At 39.9% G+C, this 23,949-nt stretch overlaps 2 protein-coding genes across 3 annotated transcripts in view; one reads left to right on the top strand and one right to left on the bottom strand.

Annotated features, from left to right (window-relative positions):
* Positions 1-203: 203 nt before the first annotated feature.
* On the bottom strand, positions 204-6,703 carry tmem135 (transmembrane protein 135). Its single transcript, XM_027273857.1, has 15 exons — positions 6,455-6,703; positions 5,949-6,076; positions 4,322-4,414; positions 4,086-4,119; positions 3,913-3,978; positions 3,644-3,690; positions 3,469-3,510; positions 3,199-3,375; positions 3,037-3,106; positions 2,765-2,932; positions 2,553-2,616; positions 2,359-2,435; positions 2,132-2,230; positions 1,970-2,037; positions 204-1,828 (listed from the first exon to the last, which is right to left on the bottom strand). The coding sequence occupies exons 1-15, from the start codon at positions 6,590-6,592 to the stop codon at positions 1,693-1,695; spliced, it is 1,407 nt and encodes a 468-aa protein (XP_027129658.1). The 5' UTR covers positions 6,593-6,703; the 3' UTR covers positions 204-1,692.
* Positions 6,704-11,764: 5,061 nt separating this feature from the next.
* Positions 11,765-23,949, top strand: part of hephl1b (hephaestin-like 1b) — a 24,918-nt gene continuing 12,733 nt past the window's right edge. The window contains exons 1-11 of one of the 2 annotated variants that reach the window (XM_027273496.1): positions 11,765-12,095; positions 14,238-14,482; positions 16,486-16,698; positions 16,995-17,213; positions 17,382-17,636; positions 18,144-18,312; positions 19,233-19,366; positions 19,472-19,603; positions 21,047-21,252; positions 21,734-21,878; positions 22,026-22,238. In XM_027273496.1, coding sequence (XP_027129297.1) covers positions 11,905-12,095; positions 14,238-14,482; positions 16,486-16,698; positions 16,995-17,213; positions 17,382-17,636; positions 18,144-18,312; positions 19,233-19,366; positions 19,472-19,603; positions 21,047-21,252; positions 21,734-21,878; positions 22,026-22,238 — 2,122 coding nt within the window. In that variant the 5' untranslated portion in view covers positions 11,765-11,904. The remainder of the gene's footprint in view (positions 12,096-14,237; positions 14,483-16,485; positions 16,699-16,994; positions 17,214-17,381; positions 17,637-18,143; positions 18,313-19,232; positions 19,367-19,471; positions 19,604-21,046; positions 21,253-21,733; positions 21,879-22,025; positions 22,239-23,949) is intronic. The other variant, XM_019253204.2, reaches the window with a different exon arrangement.

Genomic DNA, 23,949 nt, shown 5'->3' with positions numbered 1-23,949 from the left:
TATATATATGACACACACACTATTTATCGCATAGTAAAATATGTCATTCATACTTTTCAGTTAATGTGAAAGTGTTCACTCACCACATCCTTGTAACAGACATCCTTAGTTCTAAATTATATATTTAATATTGAAGTCATGTCTAAACTCCTCGGAGAATAAAGTGAAAAGTCAAGTTGACTGAACTTTGTGTAGACAATGTATTTTGTGGTTCCCAACTTTTATTTCAAAGAGTATTTGAAAATTATTCAGACTTTAAATTATAAGATCTGAACAGTTAGTCAATCGCTGATGTAGCTCATGTATACATTTGTAAATAAAGGTTTCTAAACTTTGAAGCCTGTTCTCTGATCAGTTTCTTTCTTATTACATGTAAACAGTTTCAGCATTAGATGAAGGGTACATATATTTTACTGTAAACCAGAGGTGGAAGAGACACCAAGTACTAATATGTAGTGTGGAAAAACTGTTCTCGCCATCAACCTCTGAGCAAATATGACTTTGTGTTTCTTATACAACATGACCTTTGAATAAATACATCAATCTCTTTGTTAAAAAGCAGTATGAGACAACCTGCAACCTGTAAATGCAGGTTTTAAAAGAATCTATTTGTGCTCTGCATGAACTGTAAATGCTGACCTGATTCCACCGAAAAAGTAGTCCCAGTACAGTTACTGGTAAACAAATTGTGGATGTTTTCTTTCACTGTATTTATTGTTGATTTATGTGCATTATTATTATTATTGGTAGTTTTGGAGTACCAGCAAATTAAAGTGTTGCAAATTCATATTTTGTTCAGGGTTCATCATCTTTCCCACAGAATGAATGTCCAAATTTGGCACCGTCCTTGATGTTTTCTTCTATCCCAGTAAGTGTCTATAAAAGTGACTCACTTACATTAATGACAACAATTTATGAAGTGAAGTAACTTAAAATATACTGCCAAAATATTGCATTTAGTAATCAATGAAAGAAAAAAAAAATTGCCTGAAAAAATAGTTAAAAAATGGCGACTTTCCACCTCTGTGTTTCACATCACGTTTTTATATTAAAGACCACAATTAACATACATCTCCCATTGTCTAATACAGAGTAAAATATGTGATAAGGCTACATAATTATATTTGCATCCATCGTGTTGAAAAAGTACACATTCAAAAATGATCAGGGAGTAATTATTTCAAATTCTTTCTCCTCTTAAATCTAAAAAAATCATGGATCACTGTGCCCATTGCAAAAAGATTAGTGAGCGAGTTTCACCCTCTGACGTAAAGGCAGACATCCAAAGAACCAAAGTGAGCTCAGCTGGTACAAAGTTCTTCAGGTAACTTGCAAAATGAAGAAACATTACGATGAAAAGGATAAAAGGAATGTTGTTGCATCTGAAGTGAGATCATTTTTAATTTTCCAATAAACCAATTTTTTAGGTTTATTGAATTTAAAAGTGTGTTTCATTCGTTTTACCAGTTAGCTGTATCCAGATAATCCCAGTCAGGAAATGAGCTTATGCAACACCACACTTGACACCCGGCTTTGGACAGATCTGAGGCTTTTAAACCCTCCAAAGCAATCTCATAACACAACATCACCACCTCTTTTAAAAGCATCCTCAAGGTATGCAGAAAGAACAGCCAGAGCTGTCCATTTACTGTCGAGGCAGCCCTAAAGCCACTCCCACATTCTGGTCCCAAGTCATCCAAGTTGGATGTCGGCTCCTGGTAGAAGCGCCGTGACGAAACGAGGATCCAGTTTGGGCACAAAGCCTTTAAAGTCCCTGGAGGCCTGAGTTCCAAACACATCTAGCAACTGTCTGTTCATCAGAGCAAACCTACAAGAGGAGAAAATAACCTCTGTGAACTGTTACTTCCTTTTTTAGTTTTAAAAGAACTTCCTTTAGTTGGGTGCAACTGACGTTTCTCAAAGAAAACACTGTTTGACAGCTGACTGGTTTCACACCATACATTCATACCTGCCCTTAGTTAAACGCAGCAGGAACTTCCAGTATGTAGGCCTGAGGTTCTGCACTTCCATCACAGCCTGTGTTAACAGCATAGAGTCATACATGTTATCATTTCTTAGTAAAAAAAAAAAGGAAAAAGAAACATGTACGTGAAGCATATGTGTTACTTACAGCTTGGAAACAGATAGCAGTGGAGATGGCGTACAGGACCGTGTCTGCATGAGGAAAGTAAGGGAACCGTCCGGCCTCGATGCCCTTGAAGTACATAGTCTACAGACAGAGAGACGTGCTGTTAATGAGAAACTGTCCAACACAGATAAGCAGACATGTAGAATAACACTATCTTATCTCGTCAGTTGTTAGTTCTCAGTTAGTGCTCAGAGAGATTTGTCTTTTACCTCCACCAGCTTTGTGAAGAGGTACATGGATATTGTCGTGCTTTTGTAGAAGAACATTGACAAACCAGCCAGGAAGCCTTGAAAGACGCGAGGGAGGAAAAGAGACAAGAGTAAATCAGCTGGGACATGACAAACTGCAGAGGTGGGTGGCTCTACGGGAATTCTATTTGACACTTCACACAATCATGTCTTACCAGCGATCAGTGCGTGGAGTTCATCATCAATGTTACGCAGCCAGCGTAGCAAGCAGCTTGTTCCCTGAGTGAAAGAGGAACACTTTAGAAAAACACTATATACTCAAATGTTAGCAACCATAACACCAAATTCAATCTGTCCTTAATGAGATGGAGACAAATAATAATAAAAAGAGTGCAGTGAGATGTTGTGAAGAATAAAAATCTTGTACCTTGTAGATACTGACGAAGGATCCTAAAAAGGCCCCGAGCTGGAAGTTCTCTTTGTTGTAGAAGAGTGAGGGGAGCCGAGAGGGTTTCGAGAACATCTGCCTGAATGCTGAAGGCACTTTAAGACAACACTGAATCAAGTAGCCGACACTGAACATCCTGACAAAACCCTGGATGAAGAAAGCAAAGAGGAAAAAAGGATTTAATTCTGCATTATCATCATCTGTAATATGGGATTAGAGTGTTTTAAATGCATCATCGGGACAAAACTTACTTTAACGCAGTAGGAAATGCAGTTGTCTTGGTAATGTTTACAACATCTGTGTCTTGGACCCTTTTTGCATCTGGATTATTAAAAATAAAAAGAACATGTCAAAACTGGGCACTCAAACAAACCTCTGTGTGTGTGTGTGTGTGTGTGTGTGTATCCTCTCACATAGATTCTAGCAGCTCCCTGGTGTAGGCTATCAGAGTTTTCCTCCTGGAGCTGGGCCTTTCGGCTGACACCTGCGAGTCCTGTGTCTCTATAGCAGCTGTTCTCTCATGGGCTCTTGTAAAGGCGTGTTCTGCCGTCACAGAGTGAGTCGGAATCTCCTCTTTTCCAATGATGAACCTGATGGAAAATACACACCACATATGTCTCGTCTCCACCCAAACAATGACAGCGATCTCATTCAGAGCATCGGTAGGAACAGGGCCGACTTACTTTAACGCAGAGAACGCAAAGCCTTTGAGACCATCTTTATTCCTGCAGTATGAAACAACATTCAGCTCAAACTCTAACCAGACGCTCTTGTTTCAATATTTCAAGGTCATTTATAACAACTAATTAACCAGTTTCACATTTCACTGTAAGAATGTTTCCACTGTGCAGCTCTGACCTGAAGAAGAACATGTAGAGTGATGCAGTTATGCAGAACAGGAGCACCTGAAGAGACAGAAAGAGGACAACAAGTGAGACAGGTGGAAGCATCTGGCCGTGGATATAGATTGCTTCTATAATAAAACAGGCAGCTTCTGCCGTTTGAAAGCAATAATCCCACAGAATGCGTGGAGTCAGGCACGTTGTAAAACAGTTGGTTAAACAGTTGTGAGGGAGTGTGGCTCCCTGACAACACGGAGCCTGAACCAAACGTGGCTTTCTGCTCACCTCGCCATGTTTGATGGGTTTGACGATGCCTCGCGTCACTGCCATGCGAAACAAAGTCTCAGTGGCCTGGAGACAAGATTACACTGTTACGTTTACACTGATGCATCGTGTGGCAAAATAAGGCATAGCTCTTTATGTAGAACAAATGTTTATATGAACAGAGCTGCTCTTACAAGATTTGTCATGTATATTGTCAGCAGCCCTCTCCTGGTGGGGGGAAAAGAGAGAGACATATAGATGAGCAATCAATAAAGAAGCAATACGGCCATACCTGATGGCCATTAGGTCCCAAACATATCATTTTGTGCAGCGTTGTACTTGGCAAATGTGTTTAAGTTAAAAACATGAAGACTTTCAGAGAGTAGGACATAAGAAAAGTCTAGAGAAAGTAACACAGACTGAATTTCACCTGCTCTTACGCTCGAGGAGGATGGCAATATAGGAGGCAGGCAGTGCGGAGCCAAAGCCAGCAGACCAGGAGTAGAACCCTCCCAACAGTTTCCTAAAGTTAGACATGTACAGCGTTATTTCACAACTGGAAAGTAGTGACACAGACTGACAGCACCACTTTGCTTCAGATCTTAGTCCCAGCTTTAAATCAAAAGCGAAATGATTACCAAAATGGAACGGTTTGATTATTTGTACGGCTCTGGACAGTCCATGTAGTCATCTTTAATGATGTTATGCTTAACTTTTTTTGGGTTTCATTTTTATTTTCATGAGCACTGTCCTGATACATATTCCTGCCATGCCGCTGAGCACTGTACAATTACTGGACACGTGCAGCAGTGACGAAGACTGCTGGCTAGTAAACATGGATGTAAACAATCAGGCTTTAAAAGGAGCATTGTGTAGGATTTGGTGGCATGTAGCGGCGTGTCCTTCCTATTGTCAGAAAGAGGAACTATGGTGGCCACAAGGCAGGCATTCTGGGAAACATGACGGTTCCACATGGCTGACACTGTGGAGGAGGAACTGCGGTGTCTTAATATAAACATAACTTCTTATTTTCAGTTGACTGTACACTAATGAAAACATAGTTATGCATATTATATTACATTTTTGCCGTATTCTGTGAATAGAGCCTGTTAAACCTGGACCTTGAAGAACACATTTGTTCAGACTCAAGTATACACAGTGACTAACACTGAATGCAAACAGCAGTTTTTTTTTTGTTTACAAGAAAAACTGGATGGAGCGCATTTAAGCAACAAACTCTGAGATAACATCTGTGCACACGCTGAATGTAACAGAACTTCATCACCATTTAAAGGTCCAGTGTGGAACATCTAAGGGACTCTATTTAGAGTCCACCACGTTGTTTCTACAGTAGGCTCTAGATAGGGGACTTTTTTTTTTTACATGTTCACTTCTTCTCCTAGGTAAAAACAAAAACAAAAGGTGACCGAGCCTTTGTGCCGGCGGCCCCTAAACTCTGGAATAACTTGCCCTGGCAGATCCGATCTGCTGGATCATTTGAGGTTTTTAAATCCTCCCTAAAAACACACCTTTTCTCCCTGGCTTTTAACCATGTTTAAATATCTTAGCATTTATCTTAACCTTCTGTAATTATGGTATTATATGTATTATATGTTAATTATATGTATTAACCTTTACAGCACTTTGGTCAACCACAGTTGTTTTTAAATATGCTTTATAAATAAAGTTTGAGCTGAGCTGAGTTGAGGGTGAGGAGATGGGGTTGCAATCAACAAGTGAACAGCAAGATGCCACTAAATCACACACACTGCTCCTTTAAAAAGGTCCAGTGTGTAGGATTTAGGAAGCTCCATTCACAGAAAATGCTAGGAATGAAATATATTAATAACCATGTTTTCATTAGTGTACAATCGCCTAAAAAAAGAGACAGATACAGACGCCTGTCACATTTTAGACGAGGTTTATAGTTTCTCCTTAATACTAGAAGGAGAACGTGAAGTAAGGCGACCGCTCCTCTAAATCCCACACACTGCTTCTTTCATTTCACCGAGCTGCTGACACTGTGTGTCTGTGTTCCATGTGTTGCACAGACTGACCTGAGGATGCAGAAGAAAACGATGTAGAGACCTCCATTGGCAGTGAGGAAAGAGGTAGACCAAAGGATCTCAGGGAGAAGTCTTTTTAAGTAGTAATCCTTCTTCCTTCGTCTTAGAATGGCTGCTATCTGCAACACACACACACACACACACACACACACAGTCAGTCAGTCTCTAGGTGTCGTTCACATTTGGTTACCAAATCTGTTGACTTTAACTTTAACGCTTGGAGCTGATGTTTGACAAGCGTTAAAAAATACTGAGTGTCCCCAAGAAGAGTTCACGGCTAACTGCTCAATTCATCTGTTTACATAACTCATCAGGTGATGGCTGTTAATTAGCCCGACTAATCAGTGCTGGACGAGGCGCGTGCGTGTGTGTGTGCACGTTCATGAACTTGATCTCAGCCTCGAGACTGTGAGGTGATGTTTACGACTAGTTAGCCTCACTTAGTTAGCTCGCTGACTTTAGCTCCGGGGTGCACAGGGTCCGGGCGACAAACTCACCAGGTACAGCGGGGCGTATATTTTGAAGGAGACCTCCAGAGCTCCTCTGGTTACGTCCACAGCGGACTGCACGCACGACGGGCTCCATGTGTGACCGACTTCATAGCAGCTGTGCGGTATCTTACTGAGCGCAGCCATGTCTGCACCGTCTGCTCCGTCCGTACACTGTCCAACCAACCAACCAACGGCAGGAAGGAGGACGACGGCGACGTGCGCGTTCACCGTGGAGGGAGCGCGGTCACGCACACAGAGCTGTGCCCGTGCACGGTGACTTAATGATGAGTGATGAATACATCACATGATGAGAGTTTTCTCGGTGATTTTTAGTGCAGCATTTAAATATGAATGTATTATATTTAAAGGCAGCGAGATGAGTAAATGTCCCTCAAAGACATTCACTCATCTCGCTGCCTCAGCAGAGCGCAGGCCATTGTGAGAGACAACACCCATCCACCCATCCACCACCTGTCTGACCTGTTGCCCTCTGGCAGACGATACATGTGCACTAGAGCCAAGACAAACAGACTCAAGAACAGTTTCTTTCCCAAAGCCATCACCATCCTGAATGCACACATGCACTAGCCCCCCAACATGCAAAATCTCTTGTGCAATAACTTTACTTCATAACTTCTTACCTGAGTATCACAAGCAATAACCTCATGTGCAATAAATGAGCAATTGCTTTTACCATTTGCTATGCAAATACAAGCAAGAATGCAGCATTCACTTTTTATGAATACACCCTGTTTTCTTTGTATAGCTTATATATTTATGTTTGCATTTGTGTTTGTATTGTGGTTTTATACTATTACCTATATTAGGACCAGCACCTCGTCAAAGCCCCCTGTAATTTCGCTGTGCTTACAGTATGTCTGTTGTACAATGACATAAAAAGTTTTCTATTTCTATTATCATAAATGTGCCACAAAACTAGGGACAACTACATCAGACAACAGTCACAGCTACAGTTTCATTTAATTTGAAATTAATAACAGTTACTGTAATTTTTATTATATATCTACAGTGGAAGTGGGTTCACCATGTTTCTACAATAGCCGAGAGCAAACAAACTAAATAGTGACTCTAGACAGGGGCTTTCAAGTGTTGTTTCTCCTTTACACTAGGTTGGCAAGGGTGATGTGAGGAGATTACACCACCAGATGAACTAAAACTAGAACTAAATTCTACACACTGAATCTTTAATTAATAAACTTGGACACTAGATTCAGCCTTCAAAAGGATGAACACTCTTTTTAAATATAAAACATGCAATATGAAGAGAGATGACGACAACGAGGCCCACCTGCTCAATAAAGAAAGAACAAATTTTGAAGATCGACTTAAATCTGAAATCATATTAGACTTAATCTGACACTGTAAATAGTGTTCTAGGTGCTGTTGATGCTCAAGTGGAGGAATGTGAATGTACACATAATTTTTCATTTGTTTCTTTCGTAAGCTCAAGGCTAGTGGAGATAATTGCACCCTTTGATACAAAGATAAAGTAGTAGTACAAACATTACAGAGCCACAAATTAACTTGAGAACATGCTGAGCTGCTAAACATCGCCCTGATGTTTAAGGTAAACAGACATCAGTCAGCAGGCATTATGTTGAACTTCCACGGGCTTCTATCCCACAGTAAAGTCCTGGGCTCAGACCTGACTGAGAATAAATTACAGCACAGGTGATCTTACAGAAAAATATGTTCCGTCTATGCGCCTGGATTTCATGGGGCACGATGGTACTACAGGACAAAGAGGAAACAATCAGCTGCTGAGACAAATTTGACCCTGGTGACCTTAAGTACATAACAGAATACTAACACAGCACTTGTTTTGGCATGTCATCACTGCAGTGGGGTGCAGATTGTACTTGGGGACTTGTGGTAATTATCAGAAGGAAGCTCAAGGATCACCAACCAAATGAAGGGAACAAAAACAAAGTGACTATATCCTGTTTGTGTATTAATTAAGCATCCAGAACTTACTTTGTATATGCAGAGACATCAGTTCACCCACCTCTGTCTCCACGGTTGTACTGCTCAGAGTTGGGCAGCAGGTGTCAGCCTCCCTGCTTTGATGGACTGTGTCATGACACAAAGCATCAGGCTGAAAGATGCAAGAATGTAAGAGCTGGGCTGAGGGGAATGTGTATTATCAGGATGAGTTGGCTTTACAAAGTTCCACTTGTTAAAGTGCAGTTCTGGCATATAGAAACTTTCTGTGTGAATGCATGTCACAGCAGTTTTAAATTAGGCTCAAAAAGGATTCTCTGTATTGTTTACAGTCTATAGATTAGTCAGACAGGATTAGCACTTATATTGTAACTCTATTCATGGTTGATAAATCATTTCATGAGGCTTTACAGATAGTTTACAAGTCTTAAGAATAACTCTGTTGTGTGTAAAATTCCCCTTGCAGCTGCTTTTATCATTCAGCAGCACACTTTTTGTCATCTTCTGTCCATTTTGACTTGTTGGCTTATTGTGTGTGTTTATTTGTGGATTATCAACATATAAAATTGTATTATTAGTATTATTATCAAATAGATAGATACTGTAGACATATTCTTCCATGTAAAAATATACAAAACCTGCAAGCTGTACAGTAAATTTAACAATTTTAGTCAGTGCATGTTATATATTAATGTAACAGATGAGTATTCTCTCTAAGCTGTTGTCCATGATGCGTTATGGAGTTATGGAATAGAGAATAGAATAAACACCAACTAGATTTTTTGTTGTACTTATTAATGGCTTATAACTGATCTATATAGTAATTTAGTAACTTATTAACCACTGTTGAATAATGAAGTTACACTTCTTCACTTCTCTTGTACTTAAAGATTTTTTATTAAGAACCGTGTGCTCCACCACCTACTAACCTGGACTGATCGTGTTTGATTTAATTCCTACACCTCATGCTCATTGTACGGAAGCCCTAAACAAATGTTGTTAACCCGAGATAACAGGATAATTTTCTCAAGCTCTTGAGATAACTAGACTTTGTTTTCTCAAGACGACATAATTAATATGAGATCTTGAGAAAACAAAAGGATAGTCTAGTATATCGATCAGAAGGTCAGATCAATCAGTCAGCATCACGTCAGCATGGCATGACCATCACATTTGATCCTATGGAAGCCCTAAAAGGTCAAGCATTCACACATTTTATTTCCACAGTTTTCTCATGATAACAAGTTAATTTCATATGTTTTCTTGAGATCTAGAGTAATTTATGTCATTATGTCAAAATAACAAATGTTTTCCTGAGATAGTGGGACAGTTTTCCCTCAAGACCTTGAAATAACGAAGCTTTGTTTTCTCAAGATAACAACATAATTTAATTATTTATTATTTTGTTAATTAACCAATGCAATTGCAACATTTTCCAGTTCCTCCAAATTGCTACACTGAATAAATATACTAGACCTGGGGTATCAAAGATGCGGCCTGCGGGCCACATCCGGCCCACCTAGCTTTTTCATCCGGCCCGCAGCCCATTTTTAATAAAATATAATTTTATTTTAAAAAATTATAATATCGTGACACACCGCTTCTGTGCACGCCGGTTAGGTTAATACCGCATGTGAAGCCGTGGCTCACTAGAGCGGGCGCTAATGAAGGCTTGGTTCTTTGAGAGCAGGTAGCGGACACCTTTTTTCAATCTTGACACCCTCGTTGGAAAAGTGTCGGATCTTCCAGGAAAAATTGACTAAATCATATTTTTTCACGGAGATGAATGGGACACCTATGTGTTTGGTGTGCATGCAGCAAGTGGCTGTGCTTAAGGAATTACAATCTTAAACGCCACTATGAAAGTCGCATAGCGACAAATACGGCAACAAGAGCTAAAAAGAATAATTGTACACATCACATGTGTATGTTTTTTGTTATTATTTTTCAATTTAATTTCACATTATGTTCATAAGTTTACAGAAGAGTTGAATTTATTAAGATGTTGACTTTATTCAGCAAGTTGCCATGGGAGTGGCCATGTTTTCCTGGTTAAACTGGAGATCTAATTTGGCTTTGATTTCTGTCACTGATGTAACCTGGAACATTTCTTACATTTTAAAATAATCCAAGCTCATGCCTTCCATGTCATCTGCTTGCTCTGCTATGAGCTCTGCTGTGAGATATGACAAACATTGTTTGAGCTTTTTTGCACATGTTTTGTGAACTATTGTGATGTGTTACTGCACAACTTGAAATTGCACTTACTTTTAAAGCCTCAGGTTGTTAGTTTCTATTTATTGAAGAAAAATTCTTTAAATAAAAAAGATTTTGTATTGCACTTGTTTTTAGCAAATTTTTTTATCTATATATTATTTTCAAATTTATGCAGTGATTTTTGTGCTCCGGCCCCCTTGAGTTCATATATAGTTGTATGCAGCCCCTGGACCAAAATGAGTTTGACACCCCTGTACTAGACTGTCCTTCTGTTTTTCTCGATAAATGAATTATGTTATTTTCAAGAGTTTAAGTTTTCTTCTCTTGAGATCTCGAGAAAGTTATTCTATTATCCTCGGATAACAACATTTATTATTTCGACATAATAACATAACAATAATAACAAGAAGAATCAAAATTTTTCAAACTTGTTATCAGGAGAAAATGGAGGAAATAAAATATATGACCATTGAAGGCTTCTGTATGATTCATTATCTTGAGATGTCATGTTAATTATGTTGTTATCTTTGTTATCTCAAGAGAAGAGAAAATTATCCTATTGTCTTAACATAATGTGATAAATAACACGAGACCTCGAGAAAATAAATGACATGTAGTACTTATCATGAGAAAACAGAGGAAATAAAATGCAGGGATGCATGACCTCGTTGGACCTCCGTACCATTTGTAATTCGTATACAGGCAGAAAATGATACGCCCCCAGTGGTTAAATCATAAATGACACAAAAGTGGCTACTACAGGTACCTATATTAAAAACATGATTTAGAGTTGATTCATTTCCAGAAGGTGAATTCATATCCTGAATGTGAACATGTATTATTTAATGCCACAGTCCATCATGAGGTCAAAGTGTGTGGAATCAACACACAGAGAGCAGCTGTGCCTCTTCATCACTGCTGGGAAATTGACAATTCAGACGACCCCCTGGCGCTTGAGTCTGCATTTTAGCATAAGTAGATCAATTACTTTAATTTCCCTGCAGGCAGCATAAATGATATCTTGTAATAATTATCGCCAGAGCACTGAGGGGTTATTATCCGTGTACGTCTGATACCACGGGAGGGAGGCGGTCACAGTGTTGTCGTTGCTCTCTGTGGCTCAATAGACCAACTGTTCTCTCTCTCTCTGCACACTTTTACAAGCGCGGCAGCAGCGGACGCACACCGATCACACCCTGCTTGCATGGGACAGTCACCGGGACTTTTCCACTTGTTGCTAAACCCGCTCAACACTCTGCCGTGCGTCTAACGGGACGATGGTCTGGGAAATGGCACGGTCACGGAGTTTGGGGCTGTTCGCCAGTTGTTTGTTGTTACTGCTCTGCAACGGTGCGGAGGGTCAGCGCGGCAGGGAGAGAGTTTACTACGTGGGGATCATTGAGGACTTGTGGGATTACGCGCCCAGTGGAAAAAACCTGCTTAACGGGAAAGACATCGAAAATGACGAGTGAGTTGTGACACAGTCGTGTTCTTTACAGCTTTACAGAGAGTGTGAGGAGCCTCCATCTACTCATCTGATCAGCATGTAGTGTTGAGATTACTAACAGACTTAAAGTACTGTGAAAGTTCTCTGTCATGTTGTCAATGTGTGACAGTGTCTAGACCTGTGAGGGGATTGTGTGTGTGGCAGATCCACAGGAAAGATGACAGGAACAGTGAGTGTCTTCTTACCTCATATCACAGGCTTCATTTGTTCTGCCAGTGTCACCAAAATGAGGAAAGTTTGCACCAGCACTGTCATAAGATATAGGTGTAAAGTTACTGTCCATAAATACACGGAAATATACAAAATGAGAATTCTTTTTACAAAAACAACATGTGAGTTTCCATGAATGATAGAAAAGGGAATATGAGATGTCTGACTGTACACAGAGGTGTCGATTCATTCAAACAGTGATCAGTTCATGCAAATACACAGATAGAGACACAAATACAAATAAAGACAACAAGCTTGACAGGTGAACGTGAACATTAAACTAATGTGTGCAGATAAAAATATATAAATATCTCTATATACAGAATAAGACAACGGTACAATGGTGCAGAGTGCAAAGGATGCTAAAATCAATTTTGATTAATGTATCAAGTTGATTTATGAGGTAAGTGGACGTGACATTATATGTACAGTATGAATAGCATACATAGATTGTGTATGAGTGATACAGAGATGATATTTACATGTTCAAGAGAAAAAAATGAAGTTAAACGATGAGAAGAAATTATCTAAAGGTAAAGAGATCTCTTGAAACTGGATAGTAATATATGATTTCCCCTGGATAATATAATACCTTTATCAAGAGATTCACCTCTTCAAACTTTTCATATTACATCAGAACAGCTGAATCTATGAATAATACTGACTACAGTGCCTCTCTGGGCTGTGGTATTATTTTTGGTCTCTGTTCAGATAGGTGATTTAGAACGATTTATCAGTTAGTGAGGTACAACATTGCATTCACAGTGGTGTTTTAACTGCTGCTGTTAAAATATTATAGAAAACAGTCATCAGAATCCACTTTGCAGTTTGATTAACCTGTAATTAAAGGAGCCAAATCAAATCATGTAATGAAACGATGGCAAAGTTTTCACAGTTATAATGTAAAATAAAATATGAGGATAAATGGATGGAGCTGTCATTAAAGAAAAGCTAAAGTTGGAATAACAGTTTTCCGTTATATAGAGACATATGATTATGATGATACAGTGTATTTTCCAAAGGTGGTGGGCTGTGATTGGGTCAGTTTGTCTTTTACATCCTTGCGTAATGCTGAACATCCTGATTTAGCCAGCCAGCTTACCCAACACTCAGTGACTAATACCAAATAGACCTGTGCAGCCACGTTCACACAACACTGATTGCACTCAAGCGAAGATATTTTAGCATACATTAAACATGAACTCTTATTATTGTCTGTTTGTTCTTCCTGTTTTATTCAGTATTAACCAGCAAGGACAGGTATGTTTCTATAATTCCATTTGATGCAGTTGCATAGCATTTCAGAAACAAAGGGAGATTGAACACAGAGATGATGAAATCTCATACTAGGATGCGCCCTCCTACAGAATCATCTAAAAAAAAAGGCCTGTATGACGCCCAGTGTTTCCTACATGCAGTCCTGTTTAACAGGGATGATTGAGCACTAAATTGACCTGATCAGACCTTTATCAGACCGTCAGCACGGTTATCACTAGGACCCATTTGTGAAGCTGGCCCATGTAACAAAGCTGTCCGTCCTCCTTGTTGCTTATGAGCTGGATATACAGTAGCAAAACTCTGTCTGCCACAGCTCGCGTAACAGGTCATTAGCCAACAGAGACGTGTAATCACAATAATAACAAGTCTAATTGTTAGAGAGCTGCAACCAGATACAATTTGTTCTGCGGGGATGATTTTTCTTTCTCCTGTTTATTTCTTATTATGTGTATGAAGCATGATATGCAGATAAAACTGACATCCTGTTTTGTGTATTATGACTGTATCCTGACCTTGATCTTAAAAAAGTCTCCCTTACTCCTACTTACCCTTTGTGTATCAACTGCTGTGTCTTTATCTATAAATATTTTTGTCTTCTTTCCGCTCCTATCTCAGGCATGCATCTGTATTCCTGGAAAAAGGACCCCACCGCATTGGCAGTGTTTATAAGAAGGCCATGTACAGACAGTATACAGATGCAACATACACCCACCTAGCCCCCCGGCCTGCCTGGTTAGGCTTCCTGGGGCCAATACTGCGAGCGGAGGTTGATGACGTCATTGTGGTCCACCTGAAGAACTTTGCGACCAGGCCCTACACTATGCATCCCCATGGTGTTTTCTATGAGAAAAATACAGAAGGTATAGTGCTATATGATAATGGTAATAAGTGCAAAGTCAGTAATGGATGCTGAATCATATACAAACTGGATTTCAAATTAAACAGCAGTGCATTAATGTGTTATAAAAACAGCATATTATATTATATGAGGTTCCAGGAATGCTATGTGGTCTGCTGTATAAGGGTTGACTTCATATCAAAGCATGTCCACACCCTGACTGCTGACCATCAGTCATAAATATACAGTATCTGTTGATCCTTATAGTCACATTATTGTAAACTCCGGAGGACTGATACTGTTGGTCAGCAGTCATCAGTCCTCCTGAGTTTACAGTAACATTAAAGTTCATGTAAAGTCTATTCTGAGATTTCTTTCAAAATACATTAAATATGTTGGGAAATAGTTGCTGAAAAGACTTTCAACGATATATATTACTGAAATGTGGAGTTCAAGGTGAAAACAGTTTCTCACCAGTTTTCAGTCCAGGATTTTATGGGGAGTCCTAAAGGGTGGCTTGATGACACACTGAGGCCACTCTGAGCATACCCTTGCACCCCCTAGCACAGAGATAGAGATTAATTCAACTCACTCAGAGTTATTTTAAAGTTAGTCATGTCATTTCTTCAACTCGTCTAAAACGTTTCAGTCGCTTCATAATGTCTGCTAGTTTTTTTTTTTTGTTCTATTGATCTGATTATATTCTGCACATTTCACTTTGTTCGGTATCACTTCTAATCGTCCTGCAGGTATGATCACCTGAGTGTTTGAGGCTTCATTCATTGTTCTGATTCTGATCCTGATTCTCCAGTAACGTGGTAAACAAACCCTCAGCGTTAACAGAGACAGATGATAACCTGCTTGAGGATATTAGGATCACCTGTGTTAGTTCTAGTGAAGCTGGTGACCCGAAAAACAGACAGACAGCTCAGGACAACAGGAACAGATCTGGAGGTTGGCTTTTATACAACTTCTACAAGTTTGAGCTTTAATACAACATTCTGCCAACAGTATTGTTCTAAGAGTACTGTTTAAGTAACATAATGTCTCTCACTGATCCACTTCCCTTCTATTTTTACCACACTTCTGTTGTTTCTTTGGTGGTGTAATTAAATACAGAAAACTGTTTGAATGTGAAATTCTGACAATTTTTCCCTCTTTCAAACATTGGGGGGAATGTGAGCTCTGATCCTCATGGAGACAAAACACATGTATTCAGACACATTATTCAGCCAAATGATATCATCTCCTGTATCTGTTCTTTTTTACCCAAAAGCTGTGGCTTTATAAGCCACCTTCACATGACTGTCTCTGATTACAGCAGACTGAACAAGACAGGCAAACATGAAGCCTTAATTGGGGCAGTGTAATAGTCTAGAGAATGACACAGCAAAATTTCAGTCCTCCTGTAAGCTATGTGTCCTAACTTTGCAGCCCCTTTGTTATGCAACAGTTCCCCCTCACCCGCTCATCTGTGGGGGTGCATCCTGTCTCAGGAATTTCCTAGACCTAAGGGGAACTGAAACTGAAGTTTCAAACAAATGTATTGTCATGCTTTATCAAGGGATCGGCACCAATCAGTCTATGAGTCAGAGAGAACATTTTTGTTACGTGACCACATGCTCGTTTTTAGGAAGAGAGGGAGAGGAAGGTGAAAGACTGCCTTGACATCACTTCAAGACATACAACGCTAGTCAGCCAATTCTGTGTTGAATTACATCATGTGACAATTACAAACTAGTACACAGGTCAGATTACCATTGGTATGTGTCACTAAGACTAAGGTCATTTATGTCTAGATCACACACTCACCTGAAACAGAGATAAGACCTGTGGAGGAAATGACATAATGAAATATGACTTTAATTTGACAAACTTCCAACGATGAATGTGCTTATTAAATTTTTGCTTCATCATTTCTTTCATGCTAAATATTTTCTACACCCTTTACAACATTCAGTTTCCAGTTTTAGACAGCACAAACAGAAACAGGAAGAGCATAAAGATCCTCCTTTTGTCTACCAGGGGCGCTCTATCCAGATGGGACGTCAAACATGTTCAAGATGGACGACTCTGTCCCCCCGGGAGGAAGTTACACCTACCGCTGGGAGGTCAGACCGGAATTTGCCCCCACAGATGGCGATGCCAACTGCCTGACCTGGGTCTACCACTCTCATATGGATGCCCCCAGGGAAATCTCCTCAGGACTTATCGGGGCTCTGCTCACCTGCAAGAAAGGTGTGAAGATACATGGCTACATGCTATTTAAGGCTTCCTCATGATGTTTCTTTACACTATTGTTTGTTGGGTTACCTCTCTGTATGCTAAATCAAGTCAAATCAAATTTATTTGTAGGTCCCTTAATCATAGTCGCAGTCACCTAAAGCTTCTCCACACCCATGTTAAAAAAGTAAATTACACCAACAGTACCTCGCCTTAAGCCCTTAATGACTACAATGAAAAACTGTGCAAGAAAGCTTCATAAGAAAAACATGATGGTGGCATCTTTTCTCTATATTTCTCTGTGAGTGCAGGAATCTTGAAGGAGACTAATTATACAGTGCAGGGTCAGACAAAACCAGAATCTGTTGAAGAGTCCGTCCGAAATGATGTGGACCAGGATGTCTTCCTGATGTTCACCATAGTGGATGAAAACATGAGCTTGTATCTGGAGGAGAACATTCAGAGGTGCTCTGATCCAGATGGAGTCGACCAAGAAGACCCAGACTTTCAGGAGTCAAACCTGATGCACGGTGAGTGTGTGTGTGGTGAGAAGAATATTATCTCCCCTGCATCCTCTTCCAGTGACATCTAAGTTAATAATCAAATGACTACAATGTGTATAAAAGAAGGTTTAACAGCTACATGTGTTCTCCTTGCCCATTTGTCTATCCTCTTACCTGTGTGTTTCTCTGTGACAGCTATTAATGGGTACATGTTTGGTAACCTGCCCGGAATCCAGTTATGCCAGCACCGTGCAGTAGCCTGGCATTTGTTTGGCATGGGTAACGAGGTGGACATTCATTCTGCCTTTTTCCATGGGAATACACTACTGGACCGTGGCCACCGCACTGACGTCCTCAGCCTGTTCCCTGCCACATTTGCTACTGCTGAGATGGTCCCAAAAGCAATGGGGAAGTGGCTGCTGACCTGTCAGGTTAATGACCACTTACAGGGTACAGCACCTGACCTTTGACCTCTTGATCTCTCCGCTCTGGCACTTTACTGCTTGTGCATAGAATACATGTGAAGTACACCTCTGCTGTTTTGTCAAAGCAAGATGTTATCAGGCCATTTGTTTCCTGTCTTAGCATGCAGGACAAGCTTGAACGAGCTGTCCAAAGTCTAATAGACCTGAGTGAGCTGTACTTGCTCAACATATTATGAATTGTGCTTACACCTGCAAATACCTTTTATATTCTTATTTAAAGAAAGATACACAAATATATCTGCTAAAACAAATCACACCTTTGATAGCTTTACAATACCTTTGTCCTCTCATACAAAAGGGGAAATGTGAGGAAATAGAAAGTGTATACTATTTATTAATTATTGAATCTGAATTTTAAGACTTGTTAGGTTGATTTTAATTCATTAAGAATTGCTAAAAGTCCAAGTTCTCCAAGCTTGTACTTTGTACGTGTGAATCATGGTATTTGTTTGTGTCAATTTATCTGTTCCAGCTGGGATGCAGGCCTTTTATGAAGTAAAGTCATGTGGCAGTGAGGGCAGCCCCATGTTGACGGGTGGCGTTGTGAGGAATTACTATGTGGCAGCAGAGAAAGTCCTGTGGAGCTATGCTCCCTCAGGAAAGGATCTGATTAATAATGTGAGCCTTACTGAGGCCGACAGGTGGGTACACACCTTATCTAATTTTGAGTGAAATACAGGTGCATACAAGCTAATCAGTGCTAACACTAAGGGTAATTACTTAGTGCAATGTCATTTTTGTGCAAAGCACATAGTTTCATACCAGCTTTCTCTTAGCTGTGTAGTTTATCAGGCATTTCTCGTTTTGTTGCCCTTATTTGTCCATCGCAGTCAGTCCTCCCAAAAGAGTTGTTCCTTATAATTTGTGTGCTTATGTCATCTGTTTTTGTCCAAACGCACCCAAAGAAGACATCATTTTTGCTCTGTATACGTAATTGTGCCAGACATCTTTAGTTTTACAACACCTCATATTTGCAATATTAGACTTTCCTGCTACTTAAGTAATACCTAAAATTTGGATGTCAACTTCAAATTTGTCCCAGCAACATTTGCCAGGCTGAGGGTTATCTGACATATCTCTTTCTAACTGTAATAAAACCATAAGATATCCATCAAAAGCCTGAAAAAACAAAGCATTTTATAACCAGGAAGCTACATTGCGAGGTCAAAAGTCTAATATGTATTAGGTGGAGTGAACTATCCCTTTAAGGCTTGCCAATCCCTTGAATACAGTTTCCTGTCTGTGTGTATGGCCTTTTTGTATGTGAGCTTGTCATTCCTGTGGCGAGGCACTTTTGTGGTGTCTAGAGTAAACAGTGTCGAGGGTGATGCAGTGACTCAGTTGTTATTGTGTCTTTGTTATTGTTCACTGACCTGGCCTGACAGTGAAATCCCTTTGACAGGTCAGCTTTTCACTCTGTTCAACTCTTCTGTAGTAAGAAATTACACACCGCCAGACCACATTTATTCTGGTCCAACTCACTGCTTCTCTGCCCGCCTCACCTCTAGTATCTTGTTCCTCTTATTGTTCCTCCTCTACCCCACATCTTTTCCCCCCATAGTGCATCAGAAGTATTTTTTGGCAAAGATGATGGAAAGATTGGCGGTCGCTACCAGAAAGTGATATACAAAGAGTACACAGACAATACCTTCACCACAATAAAACCACCTGACTCTCAACACTTAGGACTCTTAGGTAAGGCCTAGTTTCTGATTTGCCAAAATGTCTCATTTACTGGTACACTGGTGTCTTGTCTTTCACCTTGACACCTCATATCTGCTCACAATGGTCTTTCCTCAGGTCCAGTCCTGAGGGCAGAGGAAGGAGACACTCTCTCTGTGACATTCATGAATAAAGCTGATAGAAACTACAGCATCCAGCCTCATGGCCTGCACTATGACAAACGCTTTCAGGGAAGCAGCTATGAGGACGGTGAGGAAGCAGCCAGCTGCACGCCCAAGAGCTTCACATGATGATGATACTGATATTTCTCAATTGTTAGATTTCAGGAGTCAACTTGAGTTATAATAAGGGGAGAAGAAGTTATGTATTCTACAGAACTTGTTTCAACATGTGCAGAATCACATAAAATTCATGTGACCACATACACATGTGGTTTCGTACCTGTGAGACATGGTTTTGGAAATTTTTTCTGGTATAACCCATGTGAAAATTATAGGATAACAGGTGAAACTCATGTGCCATCCAACTGGAAACCCATAGAGACCTTTGGAATTACATGTGAACTGAGTCTAGGCAGGTGGTGGCATATTGCAACATGTGGTAACTGCTTTCCTACATGTGATATTTTAAAAGATAAAAATCTCATTCACACATGAACTGCACTGTAAAAGAATTTTCAGATTCAGATCACGGTCACATACTTTGACTGCAAGATTCTAAACACCAGTTAAGCATGCTTCATATGCAGCAGTGTCGCTGTCAAAACCACCTAAACTGAGTCAAGATCAAGACCAGACAGTATGGAGTCAATTTAGGTAGCTAACATGTAGTAATGTTTTGCACATCTATTTGCGCGAGGCCCACGCCTCACAGCCTTCTCAGTAACCATATTGCAGGATTTACAGACTGCAGTGTGTTTTCTTTTGGATGCTTTTTTACAAACTCTTTGTGGTTTAGGAAGTCACTTTTTGTTACAGTCGATTTTGGCTGACTTCCCAGACTGGCACAATCACTTTCCAAGAGTGTTTGTGAAGGGGGGCAGCAACCGCTGTCAGCTGTCAACAAAAAGTTTGATTTGAAGCAGAAAGACCCCCAATCTTAGTAATGATGTTGACAAATAAATCAAACAATGCACAGGTACATTTAGTAATTTAGTGTTTCCCACGGAATCTTGTGAGAAAGTCCTCCAGATTTCCTTTCATACATTTTTGGGATAAACTAGACATTATTAGGTGAATAAGGGGAAACACTGGTGATATTCCTGCAGTTGTGGTCTTGACTCTTTGTCCAAAGCTGAGACAAGACCAAGTAATGTTCCATTCTGAGACAAGACAGAGACCTCTCTCAAGACCAAGACCGATCTAAAGTACTACAACACTGTTAAGCACGCTTTAAATGTACTTTGGAAGAATGATATGATTTCTTTTGTTATCAGGAGATTAAAATATATATGCTTCATATCAGCAGCACTTAAAAGAGTCAAGAAACATGATTTAATTTTTTATCAAAGTAGTGTTAGGACACAAAGATCCAATGTTCATAATAATTGGTTAATTTGTTGATCACCTTAAACAAACTGAAGCAGTGAGAAAGTGCCAAAAGTGATGACAAAAAATCACATCCATTTTAGTGCACATTACTGAAGTAGATTGTTTTATTTATTTATTTTTTTCTTTGTATGCCATACTGTAGGTGTTGCCAAGCCAGGTTCCCATGTGCTTCCAGGGGAGAACTTCACCTACATCTGGCAGGTGCAAGAAGGTCCATCTTCATCTGATTCTCCCTGTATTCCCTACCTGTACTATTCTGCCACGGATCCTGCCTTGGACACCAACTCTGGTTTAGTGGGACCTCTGCTTGTGTGCAAGAAAGGAGCGTTGGGGGAGAACGGAACCCAGGTGCTGCTTTGCTATCCATTCACACACACTCCATCACATTTTTCCCACAATATCAAATGTCTTGTGCTCACCTGTAGAGTGTGCATTCCATGTAAAAATGCTCAGTCCTTGCTGCAGTGGCCCAGGGTCTAATTCTGTATCTGAAATGTGTGGCACTTTGATGCATGTCAGCCCAAAATTAAACTTATCAAATGTCTCAGCTGTATTGGGACATCAAATGAAATTAAACTTTAATCGTCCTTGTTGGGAAATTGGGCTATTGCAGATAAGATAGCTGAGATTACAACAAAATACACAGTAGCATATAACCGTTTGAATCTTTGGTAGTCAGATGTCAAAACATTTGTATGATCATAGGTGTGTAAAAGAGACAATGTAATTTAATACACATTTTGTTAGTTTTCTTTTTTTTTATTTTGTTTAGTGCAATCAGCACTGCAACTCCTGTGCATACTGACTGTTACTATGTCTGCATGAACAGAAAGGTGTCGACAGGGAGTTCTTCCTCCTGTTTTCTGTCATGGATGAAAACATGAGCTGGTATTTGGACGAGAATATTAGGTTGTTTGGCAGCAGCGACACAGATCGTTTGGACGAGAACTTCATGGAGAGCAATAAGATGCATGGTAATCACTGTGTTCAATGAAACCTCACATTTGATTCTGATTGTACCTCACATCAGCATGTCATGTCATGTGCCATGTCTGATGTTTCTTCTGTATTTTTGTATTTGTCTTTGTGTTTTTCTCTTAAATTCTCTCTTTCATTTCAAGCTGTGAACGGACTTATGTATGGGAACCTTCCCGGACTGGAGATGTGTGCTGGGGATAAAGTTCAGTGGTACACCTTCGGGCTAGGTACAGAGGTGGACATCCATGGTGTTTACTTTGAGGGTAACACCTTCAAGAAGCAGAGCACAACACGAGACACCCTCAGCCTGTTCCCTCACACCACGGCTACTGTTGCCATGCAGCCAGACACTCCTGGTTAGTCATGCACACACACACACACACACACACACACACACACACACACACACACACACACACGGAACCCACAACTCTGTCATTAGAATAGAATGAACGTAGAACGTAGAATGTAGCTTGACTTTTAAGTGAAAGAACCTCTGATGTTCAGAATATTAAATCTTGGAGTCCACAGTGCAAGTCAGTGAAGATCGGACCTTCATCGGGACAAGACGTGACATTTAATAAGAACAAGTGCAAAGAAAACATCTTCTTTCGCGTTTGTTTAACACCTCACGAGAAACATCAGTACCTCTTTCAGCATGGAGACGAGCAATACAGAAAGTGAGTTCATTTTTCTGCTTTATTTCTGTGTAACCACGATGAGTAGTCCAATATTTCATCTTTACAGCAGTTACTGAAATACTTTATCATCTGTAAGCGTCTACAGTTGTAATATTTAACAGGTATAGAAAGATGTTTGTGCTTATATCATTGATATTAAACACTCATTTTTGTACTTTGGCAGTATTAAAATTGGTGTTTGGGCCTTATTAGTAACACAAAACGCCCAACAAGCTCTGAGCATTAACTTCACTTTTAGCAGCACTTATTTTAGGTGTTAGATTTGTTTGTATCAACTGAATGCATTTGGTAGATTTAATGTTCAGTGACTCAATGCACTTTAAAACCAAAGTGACTGTAAGTCATGTTTTATTCAGATAATTTGCAGCTGCACAGAAGTAATTTTAAAAAATATATATATATTATTTAACATGTTTGTTTTTTCAATTACAACTATGACAATTACAAATTCTTGTTTCTTATATTAACATTTATCTGAATACTTAAAAATAAAAATAGAAAATTCATTTTTGGTCTCGAGGATATGTTATAAATGCTCAAGAAGCTTTCATTAGACATGAGTTAGAAACATTTCCTATTAAAGGAAAAATGTTAAAAAATAAAATGTTTTGAGTTTATTGAAGGAAATAAGTAGACCATCAGTTTAAACTCAAGAGCTGTTGTCAGTGTGACAATGCCTGAATGTGTTTCTTGGTTATGAGAATGTTATATATTGACTTCAGACTCTGCTATACTCTGTTGTCTTCATGTTGTAACCTTATCTTCTCTCTGCTTTTCTTTTAACACACATACGAGCTACGGATTTACTGAGGGACCACTCTGGATCAAAGCCTGTGTGAAAGACAGACATTGGATTATTAAAGTATTTCTGATTCTGATTCTGATTCTTAATTATTGAGTTCCTCACCACGACAGAGGTCAAGAGGCCCTGTCCCACCCGAGGTCAATTAGCCTGACCGCTTTCAGGTCAGGCTAATTGACTTTTGGCAGCCTGCAGACCACATACTGGACTGTGGGTTGGGGACTGGTTACTATTTTGATAGCGACCAGATAAATGGCCAACAGTGTTGGACATTTAAATCCCCCGAGGCCTTTGCTAGCCAGGAGACAAGGGCAATCAGGCTCCACAACCTGGATGCCCTTGTACTTTTGATGACGGAGAAAAGAGAGAGGTCTCATCAGCTACTGCTGGTGGATCTCTTAAGGGGATGTTGCGCCTTGACCCAGAGCCTCTGGAGGTGCTGCAACACCTATTCTTCCACGTCACAACTCCTGTAGACCCCTCTGTCAGTACAACAGACGATGGAGCAGCTGACCTGAGAAGTCATCACTGAGAACACGGTCAGCCAGGAGGACCAGCCCCTCT

The sequence above is a fragment of the Larimichthys crocea genome, chromosome XXII (assembly GCF_000972845.2).
Source record: "Larimichthys crocea isolate SSNF chromosome XXII, L_crocea_2.0, whole genome shotgun sequence".
In the NCBI taxonomy this organism is placed as follows: Eukaryota; Metazoa; Chordata; class Actinopteri; family Sciaenidae; genus Larimichthys; species Larimichthys crocea.
This window is presented reverse-complemented; position numbering and strand designations above follow the sequence as displayed.

Excerpts from the sequence above, each read along its gene's own strand:
- tmem135 (XM_027273857.1), bottom strand. The coding sequence starts at position 6,592 with ATGGCTGCGCTCAGTAAGATACCGCACAGCTGCTATGAAGTCGGTCAC. Across the intron at positions 3,979-4,085 it reads CAATATACATGACAAATCTT|GCCACTGAGACTTTGTTTCG; the intron begins GTAAGAGCAGCT and ends TCTTGTCTCCAG. Across the intron at positions 2,231-2,358 it reads TCTTCACAAAGCTGGTGGAG|ACTATGTACTTCAAGGGCAT; the intron begins GTAAAAGACAAA and ends CTCTGTCTGTAG.